Here is a 22211-nt window from a genome sequence, read left to right on the forward strand (position 1 = left end):
AGTGCAATAACACCGGAAATGTGTCCTGTGAAAAACCCTCCAATAGGAACCCTCTAATAACTAAAGTTCCTTGGGTGAATAATCAAACTCACTACACCGGTATGTTTTAGCGCTTTCATGGTGAGTTTACTGACAGACATAAGTTAGAACTTTACACTACTTTATATTAGAAATGGCAACAGCGGAGGATGAATGTCCCATAACAAGAAGATAAGACAAAAATAAAAAGCTTATCGACGACGGTGTCGGCACAGACTACAATGGTGGCGGACGTGTTTAAAATTTCAGGACTTATGCAGATCCCAAATACAGATCAGCAGGTACCAGAAGGTAAGAAAAGTTGCTTTTGCATAATATTGCGAAACAAAACGCCAGATAATATGTCTTACCTTATACACACACCATAAAAATACTCTTATGATGACGCACAGTACAATCCATTAAGCGGTGCGGCTTCACAACCAAAATGATTCCGTACATTCGACGCACTGGGTCATAAGGCGCAGTCGGGTTCTGAGAAATTTAAAGGATTTTAAGTGCACTTTGTAGTCCAAAAAATAGTGGTAGTCTTAGTCTTCAAGCGGCACATTGGGCTTCTGTGTGCAAGCAAGAGAGCAGATCTAGATATTAAAGAGCCACGATGCAACAGGAAACTCTCTCACACACACACATATACACACACATACACACGTACACACATACGCAAACGCACACGCACACGCTCTCTCTTTAGGTTCATTGCTATGGTTACCTTTTCTTGAGCTTAAATCTGCCCCATGGACACCTACAAGGAGGAAAAGGGTGAAACACAACAAGTCCCATTTAGTGCCACGTATTGCATCATTAGCATCTATTCTGCAGCCTGTCAAGCAAACAGAAACCATCTGCCTGTGCATGTGGGTTAGGGATCGATTATCGGTGCAGATATTTGGCATTATGAAGTATATCAGTATGGGCCTTTTATTTATTTTTTTTAAATCAGTATCTACCTTTTTTCTTTACAACTACAAAATAACTACATCAGCAGTTACAATAAATTCACATACGACGCCAGTATTTAGTATTTAAAAATAATAAAACATTATGAAGTAGATAGTAATAACCACTTCTCAAGCACCAGCAGATTTGCCCTGCATGAGAAAAGTTCCCTTTTCGTTAAAGCCCCTTTTAAAAAATAAATAAAAATACAAATAAAAATGTAAGAATAAAAAATATTCTTATTGTCAATAATTCTCCCAAAATATGTTTTGATATTGTCTGTCTAATCTGTGCTGGTCGTGCGATGAATTGGCGACTTGTCCACGGTGTAGTGGGATAGGCTGCAGCGCCCCCGCGATCCCGAAAGTGACAAGCTGTAGAAAATGGATGGATGGATGTGATATTTCAGTTGCTGTGAGAATTAGTCTCCGGTCTACTCAGCTGCTTTCTTGCCCCCTTTCTCCTCTGCATACCGGTCCAAACTTTAAATTTCTGCTAGGAAATTCAGCGTATGTCTTTTGCTGGAGTCTTCCCAGTCCCGTTCTATTTGTTTTAGCTACTGCAGCAATCGGGTCACTGGAGTGTGGGCTCAATGAAAGGAGCACCGCAAGTTCCATGTTCCGTGATTCAATCAAATAACACGACAGATATGGATGAACATGTAGATGACAGAAAATATATTTCTGCCAAAAACCCAAACTTTGTGTAAATTGACAAATATGAGACTTATTAAATATGTAAAGAAGAGCAGGCAGCAGCTCACCCATTCTCATACTTCCCATAACATCTAGGAGTGAGCTTGAAAAATGTCTCATCTGTAAGCTAAGCGAAGGAGCCGAAAATTGGTTTTATTAAAAATGTTTGCAATATTTCAGGCTTCCTCACGAGGAAACCTTCCAATGTATTAAATCCATAAATGCTATAAAACTGTATAACATTAAGTAGATGGTGAGATATTGTGATGTAGAGCGATCCCATATTTTTACCAATTTTCCAGGAGATTTACCTTATTTTTAAGTCCAAATGTCGATGCTCCTAAAGTAACCACACTTTAGTGCTGCATAACATATTATGTCGCTACTGGTCCGACGTTTACTAAAAAAAATGTTAGAACAAAACAACAAAGCTCTGTCCAGCTGTTTACTGACGTATACCACTCATGTTAAGCTAACTTTTACTGCAAACTAATCCATCCATTTTCTACCGCTTGTCCATCTTGGAGTCGTGACTGCATTCGGGCGGAAGGCGGAGTACAGTCACGGGGGGAACATGCAAACTCCACAAAGAAAGACCCCGAGTCCGGCAATCGAACCCAGGACCCTCTTAGTGAGGCACTGGCACTAACCACTGTTCCACTGTGCTGCCCCTGCAATTGAATATCGACTCCAAATAACGGTTATCCGCCTCCTTTACTACTACTAATCGGTATCAGCATCAGCCTTGGAAAAACCATATCGGTCGATCTCTATGTGTGTGTGCGTCTTGGAGACATTCAGAGGGAGTGCAGCGCATGTTGCTACCGGTATGACAGGGTGACCCTGAAATAACCAAGCTGGTGACATGTAAATGTAGCGCAGGGTGAACGAGATAAAGATCTAAAAAGGGACTCTTATATTGAAATGTTTCACACAGGAACGTACAAAGACAGTCACCACTTTTATTTTTGTGCTGACTGGCTAATTTACTTATAACAGTGACAATGCAATTTTGGTACAGCGATGGCCAACACTCCACCCTTCCAATTAACCGGAAGGTCCACGAGGCGGTGAATCATAGTTTTCGATGATGACAAAAGATGCGTTGTTATTTTGGAATCCGATAGTTTTGTTGGAAGCAGATAACAGAGGGGGCATTGTTGTTTTTGGAAGGAGATGACAAAAGCTCTATTCCAAAAGGTATTCCAAAGTGTGGCACTGGGGTTATTTGCGGCTATTTTACCAACCTAGCACATTCTAAAACTCTAAATTCTGAAAATAAAGAATATAAAAAAGTAATAAATAAATAAATAAAATAAAAGTGGAATAAAAGAGCAAACAAGTGAAGCGTAACAAAAAAAAGTTACGATGTTGAATCTAATAACACAAAGTTGCCATGCAGGCTGTTTTCTTTTTAATGATCCTAAAGCAATGTCATGAAATATTTGTGTTTTTGCCATTCTTTAAATAAAAGGGCATAAAACAAACAAAAAAGCATAACAAAAGTATAACATTTTATAATCGACAGATAGCTCTGAAGTTGATCTAGAGACTTAAGTGTTGAAAGTAAAATGAAAAAAAATGTATGACATTTTTTTAAACACCTTTGGATGCCCAATTATTTTAATGGGATTTTATTTTTATTTTTTAACAGTCATTGCTCAAAAAATAATCTATTAGAATCAATGTTAGGAATTATTGACCTTTTTAAGGCTCCAATTACTTCACATCGAAAATTCCACTCTGAATTTTTTTGGGGGGAGAAATATTGCATATTTTGTGTTTAAGCCATAAAAAACAGGGTTTTCAAACAAAATTGCAAAAAACATAAAAAAAACATATTTCATATCAACAGACCTGAAGTTGATCTAGAGATGTAAGCGTTAAATAAAAAATGCATATATGACTTATATTTAACATTTTCATGACTTAGATCCTTCCGGGTCCCCAGGACCAAACTTGAGGGGAGCCCTAAAAAGGTAAAAAAAATCTACATATTTTATTAGTTTTGAAAATGAAAAATATTAGATTTTTCAGTGTAAAAAGTTTGGACACCTCTGTTCTACTCAATTTACAAGTACCAGGGATGTCAGGGATTTCATGAATCTTCTGGGTAAAAAGAAAAGAAAAAGAAAAGAGGGTCTGCGGTGTCTGTGATTGTTAGGGTGCACAAACTCACTGTTCTGGCAGTGGACGCCCTCAAATCCTGGCTGGCACTTGCAGACATACTCGCTGAAAACGTCGCCGCGGCGGGAGTGTCCCGTCGCGCTGCACACACCATCGTTCTTGCACGGGTTGGGTTTGCAGGGACCTTTTGAAAGAGAAGAAATAAACTAATCAACAATTAATTACTTTTTGTTTTGTAAATTAACTGGTCAAATATTGATAAAGACATCATCAGATAGTGCAGGTTGACCCTGGGCTGTTTTTGGGCTCACCTGTCTCCATCTCATTGCACGTCTCTCCAGTGAAGCCATCGGGGCAGATGCAAATGAAGGGATCTCCTTCTCTGGTCACGCAAGTTCCACCATTAGAGCAAATATTCACTTTACAGCTATCACCTACGGGGAAAGAGGGAAGGTTTGGGGTTACCAAGTGACTCTTGTAGGGAGAGTCTAACGGTCTTGCCCAGATAATGAAATCAGTTAATTAAGATTAAATACTATCCACAAAGTGCTCCAAGGAGATTAGCATTTTTATTGTTGGGCAGATGGGGAGAAAACTTAATTTTCTAGCTCTATTTGGCTCTTTTAAATGTACATTAGTCCCTTGTAAAAACTAAACTAACTGATAGGGATGAACCGGTCAGCCTGCTTTATTACCTGGCAGCAGCAAGCAGAGGGCACAGTTAAGGCTTAAGATAGCTAAACAGGAAGCCATAGAAGGCTGCTGCAGGTACTATGAGGAAAAATTGTTGCAAATAGGGTGTGTAACAGTAGACGATTATCAGGGTCCTTTACGTACATCGGTTTTAAGGTCCCAGTTGATCGCTAACCATGACTACCACTAGCTAAAGGCTGGGCTAATTACCCCCTGGCTGTAGCTGCTAAATGCATATACAGATAAAGTTATTTTTCTAGGCAGATACAATTAATCACTTAGGCACAAAGGTGTCAACTCAAAGTCCAGGGTCAAACCTGGCCCAAAAACGCATTTTGTGTGGCCCGCGAAAGCCTGGAAATAAGTACGTTTTTTTTCTTACTAAATGTATTTGTTGTTTCTGTCCAAAAATACATGTACTGCATGCAATACATGCATCTTTTAAACCTTCATATTACGATAGGGAAGAGATTCATATGGCCCCATTCCTGGGTGGATCTCACATAAGAAGAAGGTGGGTTGGTTAATAATTTTGCAGTGCAGTCTTCTGATGAACAGCGCTACACTACATTAGGGATGATGCTCGAACCCGGTTTTCTCGGTTGTTCGATAAGAAAAGAACCGAGTCCTTGGACTCAAATCCCTTTTTGAGAACTGGTACCCGTTATCGAGACCACTATAGTAAAGAAAAAGAGTTGGTTCTTTATTCGAATCCCTGGGAACGAATCCCGTCCCGACAAGAAATGCCCCGTGAGACATCACAAGAAATGACGTCACGTAGCTCAGTCATTTGTCACGGTGGAGTGCAGCGTGCTGCGGTTCGTTCCTGGGACGCAAAACTGACGGCTCCGTACGAAAGCGTGCAGGTAGGAGATGATTTATTTCTCATAAATCTTACACATTACAACAGACAGGAACAAAACAAAAGGAAAGCGTGCCGTTCGCACGAGAAGCTGAAGCAAAGAATTACTTAGGAATATTAGAAGCGAAGGTAACTTTAGCACAGGAATCAAGAGCTCAAAAACCAGAATGCCAACGTAACTGTTGCAAATGCAAACAATGAAGCAACGACGAGTGACCCGAAAAGGCAGGCTTAAATAGAGCCTCTGATGAGCAACAGGTGCGCGTACAAGGCAGGTGAAAATCATAAGTAACCATGGTGACTAAAACAAACCCCCGAAGTGCACAAAACAACTAAGGAAGTCCAAAACTAACAGAACATAACTAAACAAAACATGATCCGACCACGGATCATGACATCATTAGGCATCACTAGTGCTTTCTTTATTTATTTAGTTTATTTGGAACATGAACACACTTACAGTATAATACATCACAGTTTCATATCATTTCACTTTACAGGAGTAGGAAGTTTTGTAATATGTAATTAATTAATTCAGTCATTATTAATATACTGAGATGAAGAATATCTTATTTTCAATAAGGTTGAAAGTATTTATCATAATTCTTCTTCTTTGTACTTTGTAAGCACTATTCATTTGAACAACCTCTTAAACTGGATCATATCAGTACAATGTTTAACTTCTTTACTTAATCCATTCCATCATTTAATTCCACATCATTTTAGCGGTTTGTAATTTTACCAAATCATCGAACTTTAATATTTTTGACTCAATAAATAAAGTGTTTGTATGTTCTCTATATCCATCATTATGTATCAGTCTAATTGATCTTTTTTGTAACACGGTTAACGAATGTAGCGCACATTTGTAGTTATTTCCCCACATTTCTGCACAATAACTCAGATATGGTAATACTATAGTAGCGAGCAGTAGAGAATGTGAAGTGACTTGTTAAACCAAATATTGTGTGTTTTTTCCCATATACAACAACCTATCTGGACTCGATAAGAGAATTGATAAGGAATCGGTTCGATAAGAGGATTCGATAATAGGCTTGAACTCGATAATTTCTTATCAAACATCATCCCTACACTACATAGCACTTTGGTCAAAGTTGGAATTGCCACACAACACATTTAAGGTATTCAACACTCTAATGCCGTCTCGCGGCTAAAGTGGATAACGCCCTACCCCAATTGGGCATGTTTCATGCGCCAGGTAAACCACGACGAATGGGGCCTTCTGAATCCTCTTGTAATAAGGCAACAAATCATACATTCCAGCTATTTTTTGTTGAAATTAAAATAAATACTTAAATCATACTTGCCAACCTTGAGACCTCAGGTTTCGGGAGGTGGGGGGAGGGGAGGAGGGGGGGGCGTGGTGGGGGGGGGCGTGGCTAAAAGGGGAGGAGTATATTTACAGCTAGAATTCACCAAGTCAAGTATTTCATATATATACACATATATATATACACACACCGGTATATATATATATATATATATATATATATATATATATATATATATATAAGAAATACTTGACGTTCAGTGAATTCTAGCTATATATATATATATATATATATATATATATATATATATATATATATATATATATATATATATATATATATATATACATACATACATACATACACGTGTGTATATATATATATATATATATATATATATATATATATATATATATGTATTTTATTATATATATATATATATATATATATATATATATATATACTGTGTCACTATTTTTCGAACCATGCTGAACACCCTCTCTGATGATGCATTGCTGTGTGGCACGCACAAAAATGCTTTCATCAAATGCACTAGATGGCAGTATTGTCCTGTTTAAGAGTGTTACAACATTGCTGTTTACGGCAGACGAACTGCTTTAAGATATACAAAAACGTGACTGCTGTTGTTGTGTGTTGTTGCCGCGCTGGGAGGACGTTAATGAAACTGCCTAACAATAAACCCACATAAGAAACTCATGCGGACCTGAGTCCGCCTGAATTTCGGGAGAAAATTTGTCCCGGGAGGTTTTCGGGAGAGGCACTGAATTTCGGGAGTCTCCCGGAAAATCCGGGAGGGTTGGCAAGTATGACTTAAATGTCTGCCTGACCTATGATTTTACAGCAAGTTACACATCAAATTGTACACTGTGAAGATGACAATAGATTTACTGTAAAGATGACAACAGATTTTTTTGGTAAAATTACGGTGACTAAACTGTGTTTTTACCATGAAAAAATGTGGTGCCGTTTTTTCCATTTATAGTAATACAACGTAAACACAAAAACCATATATATTATGAAAACAAAACTGGCAGCTCAGTAGCCAAAAATTTACTGTAAAAGTACCTTACTGTAAAAATTTTACAGTAAAACTAGCAACTGAGCTACGAGTTGCTAAAATAAACTGTGGTACTGCTATTCAATATACAATAGCATGCTGTAGAAAACACTGGGCTATAAAAAAACATTTATTTTATATACACAATTATTTATTTTTTTACAGTGTACGTACAAAACAATCATATGCATAGGCAATTGTGTAATGACATCATGACACGAATACTTATATATTTTAAATTAATTCACTGTTCCAAACAGCCCGCAACTGCAATATTGCTCTCAATGAAAGCAAATTTGACACCCCTGCTTTAGCATTTTGAAACAGATGTTTTTATCAGCTGGAATTATTCTTATCAATCTGCTTTTTTGGCATCTTGTGATATTTAAAAGAATAACCTGATGTTAGTCCTCTACTAGTGGATCATCAAGTCAATGCTCCTGCTGCATAGAAGAGTAGAGAAGAGACAAAATGTCGCAGGTAGAACAGCTGAGTAAATCCAGCACACATTGTCACTGTAAACACAGCAAACACCAATGCTGGATGCTTCCAGGGGCTTCGGCCCTGCCTGAACGCGACCATCTGGCAGCAAGCCGCTCACGTGCTTCTCAGCAGGCGGCGTGTGACTTGGCACTTAGTAAGTTATCAGACAGCTTTCAAAAGTGACAAAAGTGTTTGGAAAACAGCAGAGTTCAGATTCAGTGCTAATAATTGTTTTCACCTCGTCTATTGAGACTGGAACTATACAGAGGAAGTACAGGAAGTGGGAGCTTGAATCACGCTGGCTCAGGCCAAGTTAACAATTACCATTTAGATCATTGTTATTGAGGTTTGGCCCACAAGCATAAAATTGATGGTTTGAGTTGCAGTGTCTGCAAAACATGCTAAAATGAGCCGTGGCCTCGTTTTCTCACAGCTTTAGCCCCCACAACTTAAAGAAAACACCGCAGAAGTACGTATTTATTTGTAGAAACAGGTTTAAAGAGTTGTGTTGTTCTCACTCCTGAATATTGTAGTGTTTTCTCGCCACACACTTGCATATTCAACAGTACACACTACTTACAAAAAGTTAGGGATATTCGTTTTTTTAGGGTGACATTTCAGGACAAACCTGAAATGGACTAAACCCTTTACATGTGATTGAGGCTTCAGTCAGGATGTTCTCAGGTGTTAGGCAGCAGATTGCAAAATAATTAGTCGACACTCACCACATCGTACTTCGAAGTTTGCGGCTTTACTATCGCAGATTTTTTTAAAGCATATTGCGTGTATTTTTGGCCTATATTTATCATTTTTAGGCATAGAAACGGCTAAATCAACTACAGATGTCAATACAGATATCACTAGATGAGACCAAACCAATCAGATCATGCTCTTCAGTATTGTGATCACTGACTGGTTCAGCCTCCATCCATCCATCCATCAATTTTTCCGCCGCTTATCCGAGTCTGGGTCACAGGGGCAGCAGTCTAAGCAGAGATGCCCAGACTTCCCTGTCCCTGGCCACCTCCTCTAGTTCCACAGGGGGGACATCGAGGTCTTCCCAAGCCAGCTGTGAGACATAGTCCCTCCAATGTGGTTCAGCCTAAGGCTGGATTAAACAAGTGTAAATGTGACTATAAGGGTGTTATATCTTGGCGAAAGGGCTCTAATAAAATATATTTAGAAGGTCCTGAACCGTTTTTATGCTCTAGCTATGAAAATATACATTAATTATTAATAATTCTGACTTTGCGTAGAGACGCGCTAATAGATCAGCCACAGATCAGTATCAGATGATTTCTGTGAAAAAGTAAGTAATCGGCGAATACTGATTAATGCCTGTCAATGCTCATCACAAAAGCAGATCCCCTCTAATTGGCACTGTATTTATAGTTGCCGCCTGACAGAACATACTGTGTATGTTCATAACAAGTGTGGAGCCACTCCCCTAAGTTAATCATCTTCGCCTCCATTGCGGAAAAAAAAGTATCACTGGAGAACGAGGCTAAACATGTTACACACCATCCTGGAGCAGACAAAAAGGCATGATAATAGCTAAACTAGCTGATAAAGTAGCTTCAAAAACCACAAGAAAAAAGTGTTTAGCTATCTTTTAGAAGTCTAGATGGAGCCATACCATGTTACATCAGAAAGTATTTGGTTATGAACATAAAACACACAAGTAAATGGTAAATGGGTTATACTTGTATAGCGCTTTTCTACCTTCAAGGTACTCAAAGCGCTTTGACACCATTTCCAGAGAGAAGATAATATAATGCCAACGGGTGACTGTGTTGCGACCAGGATTACACGTAAGGCAGATATATTTTACTTAATCCATAAATCGGTAGTGTCATTACCAAGAGTAGCATCAGTATATGATCGATAAAACACAAACATTTTCTGCCGTTTTTGTAAATGTTTCACAACTCCGGGAATAAGTCCCTGGACATCGGAGGACCTTGCAGTAGTAGTTGTTCCTTTTATTTGGTTATTGTGTACTATTGACATTGTTTTGTTCAACCAATTGCATGTAATGTAACTAGTTTAAATATTGTGATGATATTGTTACAATACAAACTCACCATAAATTAATGAAAACATTTACAATTAATACTGTACTTGCGATCGGTATCGGCTGATCTCGCTCATGGATGATCGTATTGGAATCAGCAGTATTAAACCCTAATTACAGCATCTCCAACTAGAATATACATTTTTATTTTTCACCGAAAGGCATACGCTTTGACAATTAGAATAGTATTTTGTGCAAAAAGTAATTAAACATTGACCAGTATTTTAGATTCATACTGAAACTTCCCCAAAAGCCAGATCTCCCTAAATGTTATGTCTACAGTGGTACCTTAACTTATGAGTATTTTGGGATAAGAGCTGTCTCTTGGCTTTAAGTTGCGAACATAAATTTGGGTTACAAGCCTCCCCATCGTCGGTTTCACTAGTGACCGTCTACAGCCCACAGCCAGAGATCGGCACAATCCTGCCCGCCGACCACCGAAACTGAGAAAGTGACTGCAAAGATGAGCGCTTAACCTTAATAAGAAAAACAAACCCGATAAAAGTATGACCAAAAAAGGCAGCCTGAGTGCAGCACAGTCAGTCTGCATTGCTTCAAAACATAATCCAATCTCCGCATGAAAACAACATCTTAACTGTACACATTTGTCCATGAAAATATGCAGAAGCTGCCGGATGGTGTGCCCGGCACGTTTCAGTTCTTTCGGTCTTCTGACTCTACATACTGGACAATCGATCATTACTCATGCTCACTGGGGCTTACACAGACATACATACTGGTTGCTAAGGGATCGGTACCATTCACAAATTCTCGGTACCGGTACTCAACGGTACCAAATTTCGGTACTTTATTTTTGTGTTAATAATTTTTTTATTGTTTATGATAATAAAATCAGATTTCTTATTGCAACATAAAAACATTAGCTGATTATGTCTGTTCAGTAGTTATATATTGTTTCATTTCTTTATAACATTTCTGAGTCTCAATTACAGTTGCAAGTCCAAGACATTATATGGCAGTAGTGTATATATTGTGTTGGCGAGTCAGTTCAGTCTTTGAGGTCTAGTCTTATGTTGGGCCTTAAAACGTGTTAATACTGTAAGTATTGTACTTATTACGCACAAGGTATTTGATTGTAACGTGCATCTTAGTTGTAGTTTTCATTAACAAATTGGGAGGCGCTGAAATCGCCATGTAACATCGTTAAAGGTAATCAGTAGTATGTCAATAGCAAAGTCCATGTCTTTTAGCATCAAGCTAGTGCAATTTTGGAAAAGTGAAGCCTTACTTGGCTTACGTTGGAGAGTTTTGAGTAAATTTCTTTGTTGGCATTGAAAATCGCAACATGACCAGTTGCACTCTCAGTACTGCTGGAATGGTCGCCAAGCGCGAAGAGGCAACAGAGCGTGACGTCACGCCCAACCCAGGTATCTTAAAATGGCACAGTTGGATTTTACATGAATCGGCGGGATTCAGGTGATGCCAAAAAAGTACCCATCCCTACCGGTTGCTGCCAACTCTGACCTCTCCAGACCGTCACTCAAAGACATCTGTGTGCAACGTACACATTAACAACAAAAATATTTTTATATTCATTTTAATGAGAGGCGCTGATTTGAGTGTTTTGAGCTAAGCGCTCGGTCGTGGAACCAATTAAACTCTTAAATTGACTGTACTATAGTGCAATTGCCAGCACGCAGCAGACCACGCAGTAGTGAACAAGATAATCTAATTACAAATGGACACGCAGTAATTAGCCGGTTGACTTGGCAGTTATATTTGAATCTGATGTGTAAAATAAGGTACTGTCAAAAACATGGGTTGATTTAATTAATGGTGATCCATTTAGATGAACAGCCAGACAAGGCTATTTGAGGCAATGGACTGCACCTCCAATTGGATATTTTGTCTTATCAGCGCTGTAACCTTCAAGCTGTTTTTGTCCCAAATGCTGCACCACAAGCACACCCTTATCCCAAACCCTCGTTTCCTGCTAAAGTGGCAATATTGAGAGAAATGAATAAGTCATAAAAGCCCATATGGATTTCATGAAGGATTCGTGATGCATCAGTCAAGGCGGCCAGCCACGAGACGGTGGTCAAAGCCAACTGGAAAATCAGAATTGTGATGCCAGTGATGGTTTAAAAAGGAAGTAAACAAGATAACTGACACAGGAAAAGTATTTGCCCTCCTAGCATACGAGATTCTGAACTAAAAACTTCAGTGTTGTTGTGTTTTAGTTACTTCCACCTGAAGAAATAAAGGATGAATGTTGTCCTACAAATTCTAAGTTAAACATGACGGTTTTAAAAACAACCTCACCCAGAGCCTTGGTTGATTTTAATGGCAGTGACAGATTGGGAAGTTATGAGAGGTTGTGTTTGGCAGAACAAGTCATTCCCACAGGGCATTGTGCTCTCCTCCCTCACACTGAGTCACGGTCTAGGTCTTGGCCCGGCGCAAGATTTTGCACAATTTAATACTGTAGGCATGAGTGAACTCGGAAGTCATATGATACCGAGGAAGAAGCGTTGGGATGCCAGGTCTATGCAGAGTTGACCGCTATAAGAGCTGCTCCTGGAAATACTTTCTGCAAGATTTTTAAGATGCGTCTGAGGAACGTTTGTCCTTTTGTGAGTGCAAGGGGGAACTTGGACCCGCTAAAAATCTACAGTTTTAGTTCACCCACACCAAACACATCCAAGCCTTTATGAAACTTGCTTTGTGCACTGGGAACAAAAAGTGTGAATTAAGATTCAAGCACCGAGACCTGAAAAGGTTGTAGTTCAAACCTAAAGTTAATTGGTTAACAGTAGCTCAGTCTATCCTGGCCTTTTGGTTATAGGTTCAAATAGGTATAACACTGTGTTGGTTAAAAGGTGTGCAATACTTCCAGTCCACATAGTATGGCGTCATCACTGTGCGAAAATCCTCTGGCATAAAAAAGCACTCGGCTCGGAGTCTGTTTGCGCTCGCAATGTGTTTTTCTCCGGGCGAGTGACAATCCACCCTTTTGGCACTTAAGAGTTGGCACTGAATACCACTCCCCTCCATTTTAAATGGTAAATGGGTTATACTTTTATAGCGCTTTTCTACCTTCAAGGTACTCAAAGCGCTTTGACACTATTTCCACATTCACCCATTCACACACACGTTCACACACTGCTGGCGGGAGCTGCCATGCAAGGCCCTAACCACGACCCATCAGGAGCAAGGGTGAAGTGTCTTGCTCAAGGACACAACGGACGTGACAAGGTTGGTAGTAGGTGGGGATCGAACCAGGAACCCTCAGGTTGCTGGCACGGCCACTCTCCCAACTGTGCCACGCGCCCTTTAAACGCCTAATCTCTTCTCGGCAGAGCCAATCCGAGGGAACCTGTTGTGTGTTCCTTCTTTAGATTACATACCCCAATATTAGTATATATTAGGGCTGAAACGACGCGTCGACATGGTCGACGTCATCGGTTACGTAAATACGTCGACACCGTTTTTGTGCTTCGACGCGTCGCATATTTACGTCACAATACCGTCATGGCGGAGCGCAAAGCAGACGATGCGAGCGGTGCGAGCGAGGGGAAAAAAGCACGCCAAAAGTCGTCAAAAGTGTGGGAGTATTTCAATAAACGGCCTAAGAAGAAACGCTACTTTTACTCCGCTACTTTTATCTACATTCAGCTCGCTACTCGCTACTAATTTTTATCGATCTGTTAATGCACACTTTGTTTGTTTTGGTCTGTCAGACAGACCTTCAAAGTGCCTGCCTTACTGGTGACGTTTCACTCCGTTCCACCAATCAGATGCAGTCACTGGTGACGTTGGACCAATCAAACAGAGCCAGGCGGTCACATGACCTGACTTAAACAAGTTGAAAAACGTATTGGGGTGTTGCCATTTAGTGGTCAATTGTACGGAATATGTACTGTATTGTGCAATCTACTAATAAAAGTTTCAATCAATCAATCAAAAGTGTGAAGGAAAAAAGACTTTTTTATTTCAACCGTATATCCCGTCAAAAGCCTAAAGACTGACTGCACAGTTCCTGTCTTCACAATAAAAGTGCCGCTCCATCGCGCCACGCTTTCAAAATAAGAGTCTCCGAAAGCCAGCGCAAACAAGCTAGCAAGCTACGGAGTTTGCCGCCAATGTATTTCTTGTAAAGTGTATAAAAACGAATATGGAAGATGGACAAATAAGATACCAAAAACCAACCACTTTCATATGGTATTAGACAGAAATGAGGAACTTTTTTTCTCCTCCATTTGAAAACGTGGACGATATAAGCACTGCTGTCTGTTTACAATCAATGCAAGTCATCAGAATCAGGTAATACACCAACTTATATTCTTGTCTTCATGAAAGAAAGGAATCTATATGTGTTAAACATGCATGTATATTCATTAACACCTTTAACATGTAAACAAAAACGGCAAAATAAATAAATATAAATTATATACTGTATATATATATATATGTGTGTCTGTGTGTGTATATATATATATATATATATATATATATATATATATATATATATGTGTATGTTACTCATCAGTTACTCAGTACTTGAGTAGTTTTTTCACAATATACTTTTTACTTTTACTTAAGTAAATATTTGGGTGACTACTCCTTACTTTTACTTGAGTAATAAATCTCTAAAGTAACAGTACTCTTACTTGAGTACAATTTCTGGCTACTCTACCCACCTCTGCTAATAATGTTGTTGTATGCACAACGGCTATAAACGAACATTTGAAAAGAAAACACCAGACAGCGTTCTTGACATCACCATCAACTAGTCAATCGTCCGCATGAGTATACGTTGTCATCATTACACAAAAACATGAATGTGTCATTTGTATCTGCGTTGTAAATTCATAAACTAAAGCACCGTTTCGCTCTGAGAGGAGCGTTTGGCGTGCCTGTTCAGTGTTTACAAAGACGCGCTCCTCTTTAACGCTAACGTTAATTAGTTGTGCAAATACCTTTTACAACATTAACAGTTACATATACTATGTACAAACGAACAATTAACTTTCACTTTAATCATACTATCATTGTTGTGTTATGAAGCAAAAGAAGCAATACTTTTACTTTTGTTGAAATGTTTACACTGTTGTTACAGAATATTTCGTTTTGCACTTTTTTGTATTGGATGTTTATCTTTATTTTTGCACATTTTAGCAAATAAGCAATACTTTTACTTTTGTTGAAATGTTTACACTGTTATAGAATATTTCCGTTTTGCACTTTTTTGTATTGGATGTTTATCTTTATTCTTGCACATTTTAAAGCAAAATAAGCAATACTTTTACTTTTGAAAGGCTTATACTATTGCAGAATATTAAGATTGCACTGGGTGTTTACTTTTATATTTGCACATTAAAAAGCAAATAAGCTACTTTTAATTTTGTTAAATGTTAAAAGTTTTAAATGTTTACATTGTTACAGAATATTTTGTCATGTTGTCAATGTTGACTGAGTGGCCATACTTTTTTTTTTTTTGTAAATAAAAGCCATGCCTTTTGAAAAAACTGGCCTACATTTATTTTTTCATCTTCATTTTAAATTAAAAAAATAATCGGTAAAAGGAAAAATAATCTATAGATTAATCGAAAAAATAATCTATAGATTAACCGATTAATCGAAAAAAATAATCTATAGATTAATCGATAGAAAAATAATCGTTAGCTGCAGCCTTAGTATATATTATCATTCAATATACATGTTTTACACAACAACCTATTAAACAATGACCATTCAACAACTTAATGTGATCACAGATGCAGAAGGACAGGAGGAGGCAGCGTGCAGATAAAAAGTATTTAATGTGTGACAAAACAAAATGCAAGTGCAGCTAGGAAAAAGTACTGAAGCATAAAGAAAACATATACCGTAAGGCTAGTCAGTGTACTGACCTCTGAAAGACTAACACGTTCTGTCTGTAGCACAAACAAACGAACAGCATACACACACACACACACGAAACAGCACGGCGTCCACAAAGCATAATATTCCGACATTGGAAGATCGCGCCAGCTGAATGAAATAGAGCAAATTATAATGGTAGATAGGTGCAATAGACAGGAGAAAAAGTTGCTGCAGTTAAACACACAAAACAGGAAGAACAACCAAAAGCGCTAGACAATAGGCCCTTTTCCACCGGTTCCTGTAGAAGCGTGTAGTTTGTGTTTTCACCGCATTTCCCAGTTCATGTAGTTTATACAAATCAGGCTGATGACGTATGGAGTAGAGGTTTAGTATATTTCTACATTGATATCATGCAAATAAACAGACAATATTATGTCACAGTTCCTTCCCAGGTTTCTCATTGTTCCCATTGGGTTGAGTTTTTTGCCCTGATGTGGGATCTTAGCCGAGGATGTCGTCGTGGCTTGTGCAGCCCTTTCAGACAATTGTAATTAAGGGCTAATATAAGTAAACTTTGATTTATTTATTGATTGATAGATTACTTGTTACTGGAAAAACTAATGGCGTTATTGTGTAAAAAACGATTTTCCGAACATTGGTTAAAACGCCAAAGAATCATCTAAATATTGTAATGACGTGACTCGAGCCGTTATCAAAAGGTTTATCAGCCTTCAATGGAAGTCGTTTGAATTTGACTACTGTAGGCCGTAGTGACGCAAAAATAAACAAGACACAAACAGAACCGTCTTACGCCGTGAATTTTTAATTCAACAGATGTGGGAACCTGCTGTTCTCCAAATTCTCCGGTTACATCCGCCCTTTCCCAGCCAATCAACACGCAGCACACATGCAAACAAAGACGAACATAAGCAGAGAAAGCTGCACGTAATGATGCCTTGAAGGCCATGGGAAACCACAACATCTATTAAACATTGAATAAACTACATGTGGAACATAACATAACATAGGACCAAGTACTTTACAATATAATCAAAACAAACAAATATTAAAAACATGAAATACTATTCAAAATATTTTATTTTTCTGATACAAATTAAGGTAATTTTAAAAGTTTGCAAGTGCCTTGTTTTTAATGAATACTTAGGCCTACTGTGCTACCGTATTTTTAATGTTGGCTATTATGGTGGTACTTGGAGAGCCAAGTATTTTCTGAGGTGGTACTCAGTGAAAAATGTTTGAGAACCACTGCTGTAAACTTCAGAATCTAAAAACCACTCTTCTTCACAGTTTGACGCCAACAGTTCCCTTGGATTGGCTCTGACCAGGAAACCGTAGGCATTTAAAGTGACCTATCAGAAGGAAGGAGAGTTGTTGGGCCGCCTCTAAGTGCCAAAAAACATAAATGGCCCAGACGTGGCGAAAGACACATCGCTAGTGCAAACAAAGTCTGCATACACGCAGGGATTTTGGCACTGTTTTGTTACCGTAAGTCAATGAAAAAAATATTAAAGCAGTTTTATACAATAGGTTTGTGAGATATACACCAAAGTAGGGATGTCCCGATCCAGGTTTTTGCACTTCCGATCCGATACCGATATTGTTTTTGCACTTCCGATCCGATACCGATACTGACCGATACTGGCCTATCCGAGCATGTATTAAAGTTTTAAGTTATTTAGCCTACTTAGTTGTCAGAATCATGTTGAAAAGGGTTTTAGTACTCTTGATAACAACTAGCCAGCTGAATTAGGGGAGTTTGAATAATACACAATGGTTGGTAACAAGAAACTGACCTGTTTATTCAAGGATAAACACAAAATAGACAAAATTATACATGACAAACAGAAATGGCATCATTGAACTAGGGCTGGGCGATATGGCCTTTTTTTAATATTGCGATATTTTAAGGCCATATTGCGATACACGATATATATCTCGATATTTTGCCTTAGCCTTGAATGAACACTTGATGCATATAATCACAGCAGTATGATGATTCTATGTGTCTACATTAAAACATTCTTCTTCATACTGCATTAATATATGCTACTTTTAAACTTTCATGCAGAGAGGGAAATGACAACAAAAAAAAAATCACTATTTTTTTCATACGGTGTTGATGTGGAAATGTTTGCCTCGGCATTTTGATGGTGTGGACGTGTGGCACCGAATGGAGATAAGCGTCTCGACAGACGTTACAATATTTGAACAATGATGACGAAAACTGTTTTCTCTGTCGTGTCCGTGTGTCGAAAATTGTTATGCGCTTATTTTTTTATTTGATTTTGTGCGTGGCATAGATTTGCCGTGCGCAGAGGACGCTTGAGCAGGCGCGCACCTTAGCGGCTGCGCTAGCATCACAGCTAACGTTAGCCATGCTGCTACCTCTCTGCTGGGAGAGGACGTATACGTATGTGACGTATGACGTGACAGTATGTGACGTGCGTAAGAAGGTGCGCTCGCTGTCTGTAAGAGGGAGACACAGGAAAGAGTGAGAAGAGCCTGTCGTGTAATGCCAGCAGCTAAAAGCAACTGCGTGAGAATCCACAGACCTGTGGATGTGTTGAAGGTGTGCTGGAAAATGCGGAACGGAAATTAGGGAGCAGCAGAAAAGTGTAATGTATTATTTAAATCGGTGCGTTGGAAAACACGGACCGGAGTTTTTTTTAAACTGGATCTGGATCGGCATTTTCCCATGCCTTGCCGATACGCTTTTTTTTGCAAATATCGGCGGCTGATCCAATCCAAATATCGGATCGGGACCTCTCTACACCAAAGCGTAATTATGGCCTACAAAATGTAATTTGATTGATACTGTTCCAACCGTAGTAAGTTACACTAAAAGATCCAGCGGCAAAAAGAGATTGTGGAATACGCGCGTACCCTGAAGGATCCTAAGGCCATGTATGGTTGCTGCATGCGTCGGTGTGGTTACATCACAACTTGCATGCCGAGGCCTCAACACTATGCCCTCTGCTCCGTCATGCACAAACTTGCATGCTGGAGATCCTGGCAAGGAGCCTATGCTATTCTCTTTTTCCAAAAAAAAAAAGAAAGAGGGCGAGGAACACGTTTCAGTCCAGTAACCATTACCTGCCTTTTATTAAAATCGACACATCTGCGAGGCATCAAGCAGGAGTGAATGAGGATACAAGGAGAGCCTCAAGTAACCCCAGCCGGGCCATTAGCAGGCTCAGCAGGGCTCCAGATGCAGGTGAGCTTTGTGTAATCTGTAAGCGCTACTGCACAACCATCTGCTGCAGGTCTAAAAGCAAAAAGAAAACATGAGACCGAGCTGCTAAAAATACACTCGGGGCGCCACGCATCATCAACAAAACAAGCTTTGCTGTGAAGCACTGTCACTGAATGCAATTGAGGCCAGGATGGTGCCACAACATCTCTTCTCTACCGTTACATCCATTCTGTCACTGCATCCGGCGAGGAGCGTAAATTATTCAACATGGCAGACTAGACATTAATTAAGAGGCCTAAATTAGACTATATTCCTTTGAAACACTGATTAAGGAAGCCATTTTAAAAATTCTAGCAGGGGTGGATCCCTCTCTTTTCCTGATAAGTTTCCCTAGTGAAGATAATTATGATAATTGAGACTTTTTATCACAGATTAAAGAGGACTTGGAATGACTCATCTAAACCATGTTCACACAAACACAGCATTTGTGTTTATGTATGGATGGGTAATACAGAGATTATTGGTTGGAGTCATAAGAAATACGAGAAATCCTCTCGTAAATAAACCTTATCAACTTCAGTCGCATTAAATACATATCTGATTTAGATCCACATAGCAAAGAGGCCTGGGCCGGATTTGAAAAAACAAAAACAAAACAAAAAACAGAATTGTACCGTCCACATTGACATGAACAAATCTGATACAGGTCACATGTGGGGGAAAAAAATCAAAATTGACCTGTATTGTGAAGGCCTAAAACTGTAGTCTGACTTGTTTTGGAATTAAATACATTAAGGGTTCTACTGTGACATCACCCAATGTATATACTGCAATTGAGAGACAAGAAAACAAAATTCAACCCGAATATTATCATTTGGTTTTATGGCTTCCAATGCTGATGCACCAAATTCCTTGTGAGTTTTGTGCAGCAAAGAAAAATCCATAAAATAGCCGCACCGTTTTATCATTTGCAGGGTATACCAAGTGTAGGAAAAAAGTAGAGGCTTACAGTCCGGAATTTGCGTATTATCTGTCATTTTTGTTTTTTATTGTTTTATTTAATTATGTTTTACTTTTCTTACTCAATGTAAAATCCGCACCACAACTACAAAATGTTTCTATTGTAAGATAAATAAAGTCTATCTTATCCTATCCGTCAGGAGTTTTACCGCAGTTTATCATTAATACAGGTAATTGTTACATGGCTAGTACGGGGACAGTTATATGTCTGTCATTTTAAATCGAAGTTTGATTTAATACGTTGTTGTTTGTGTGCAAACCTTGTTCACACTGCAGGTCATTTTCTATTTTTTTTGCCCATATGTGACCTGAATCGGATTTTTTCATGTCAATGTGAACAGTGCAATTCCGAATTTTTGAAATCTGACCTAGGCCGCGTTCGTATGTGGGTATAAATCAGATATGTATCAAATGCGACTGCAGTCTGAACGAATCCGACCAATACGTCAAATAGTACTGAGAGTCATAATTCTTTGCCAAAATGGACAGTTTCTAAATAAATAGTAGAACTCACGTAAATGTTCCACCAGTCCTGCCGCCGACTGCTCACCCACACGCAAACTGCGAGAGCCAAAATGCTTGCCCTTTTCCTTCCTAATTTTCAATGTGCAATAATTTGGTTAAAAAAATGTTGACTTTGAATGCACAAAATCCTTGAAATTGCCACAAATGCGCAGGAGTAAGACCGACTAGAATTAAAGCCATATTTACTTCCGTAAACACTGCCGCACGTGTGACGTCATGTGGGTCAGTTTGCATTAACATAAGACTTTTTTTTTTTTTTTGGTAATGTATAGACTTCACAAAGAAATCCAAATTTGGACATCCTACCCTGCAGTGTGAATACAGCCAAAGATTTAACACAACCAAAACAAGACTCCGCAGAAACAAGATTGGAGATCACTGATCTAGACCACCACTCATACACAAGGAAACCTTGGAGTACATCAAACATACAACCAGGACGTCAAAATGGAAACACACCACATCAAATATAGTTCTCATTAAGACGAAACTGAGGTGATCCTACAGTACCTATTTACACTTTTTAGTCAACATACAGTACAAGAAGTCATGGCTGACCACCAGCCAGGCGTCAGGTTATATTCAGCCTGGGCTCACTTTGAATACCTTATGAGGTTTTGTTGGTGGAAATGAACAACTCAACAAAGAAGACCATTTTCCATCCCAGTTAGATAAACTGCCGCTTTTTAGTCAGCAACAGCTTACACCTTGTAAACATTTTTTAGCACAGCACAGCACAGCCACAACAAGTCTCACTCTCTAATAGAGTTGGAAACGCTCCAATGAGCTGTAGGAGGTTCATTGACATGTCTGTGTTGGCTTTAGTCTAAAATATGACTCAACGCTGAGGTCAGTTGTTGTGACCGCACCTACTCTCCATGCCCCTGTGAAACTTTGTACGACTGTAGGGACAAATGTTTCAAGACAAATATTTAAATACTACATCATTGTGTACAGTAAATGTGAAGCTGCTACCATCAAGCTGGTGTTTTATCATAAACCTCCCTAAATGGTGAGACACATTTTCCTCCATGCTTTTGAGACACTATACTTTTTTTTTTCTCCACAAAAATTCCACCAGGCCTTGCCCTGCAAAAACATGCTTACAAAGCATCAGCATATTAACACCATACCCACAGTCCGTGAATCATTGTGGTAGCAGCATCATTCTTTGGACTTTTTTTTCTCCAGCCAGAACAAATTTGGCCAAAAACATTTTAGATGTCCACTAGAAAACAATATTTTTACTTGCATGACAGTCACTATGTTTCCATGCACTAAATTAGTCTGATTTCTCAAATAGTTTTTTTTTTTGTATTTTCACACCTATATGTGAAATCTAAG

General features: G+C 38.8%; 1 protein-coding gene across 4 annotated transcripts in view; it reads right to left on the reverse strand.

Moving 5' to 3' along the window:
• LOC133572171 (lactadherin-like) overlaps window positions 1-22211 on the reverse strand; it is a 59547-nt gene that overhangs the window by 33848 nt on the left and 3488 nt on the right. For 2 of the 4 annotated variants that reach the window (XM_061924939.2, XM_061924938.2), the window contains exons 2-4: window positions 4112-4234; window positions 3853-3984; window positions 752-784 (exon numbers count right to left, since the gene is read on the reverse strand). In XM_061924939.2, coding sequence (XP_061780923.2) covers window positions 752-784; window positions 3853-3984; window positions 4112-4234 — 288 coding nt within the window. The remainder of the gene's footprint in view (window positions 1-751; window positions 785-3852; window positions 3985-4111; window positions 4235-22211) is intronic. The other 2 variants (XM_061924941.2, XM_061924940.2) reach the window with 1 other exon arrangement.

This window comes from Nerophis lumbriciformis, linkage group LG29 (assembly GCF_033978685.3).
Source record: "Nerophis lumbriciformis linkage group LG29, RoL_Nlum_v2.1, whole genome shotgun sequence".
Taxonomy (NCBI): domain Eukaryota; kingdom Metazoa; phylum Chordata; class Actinopteri; order Syngnathiformes; family Syngnathidae; genus Nerophis; species Nerophis lumbriciformis.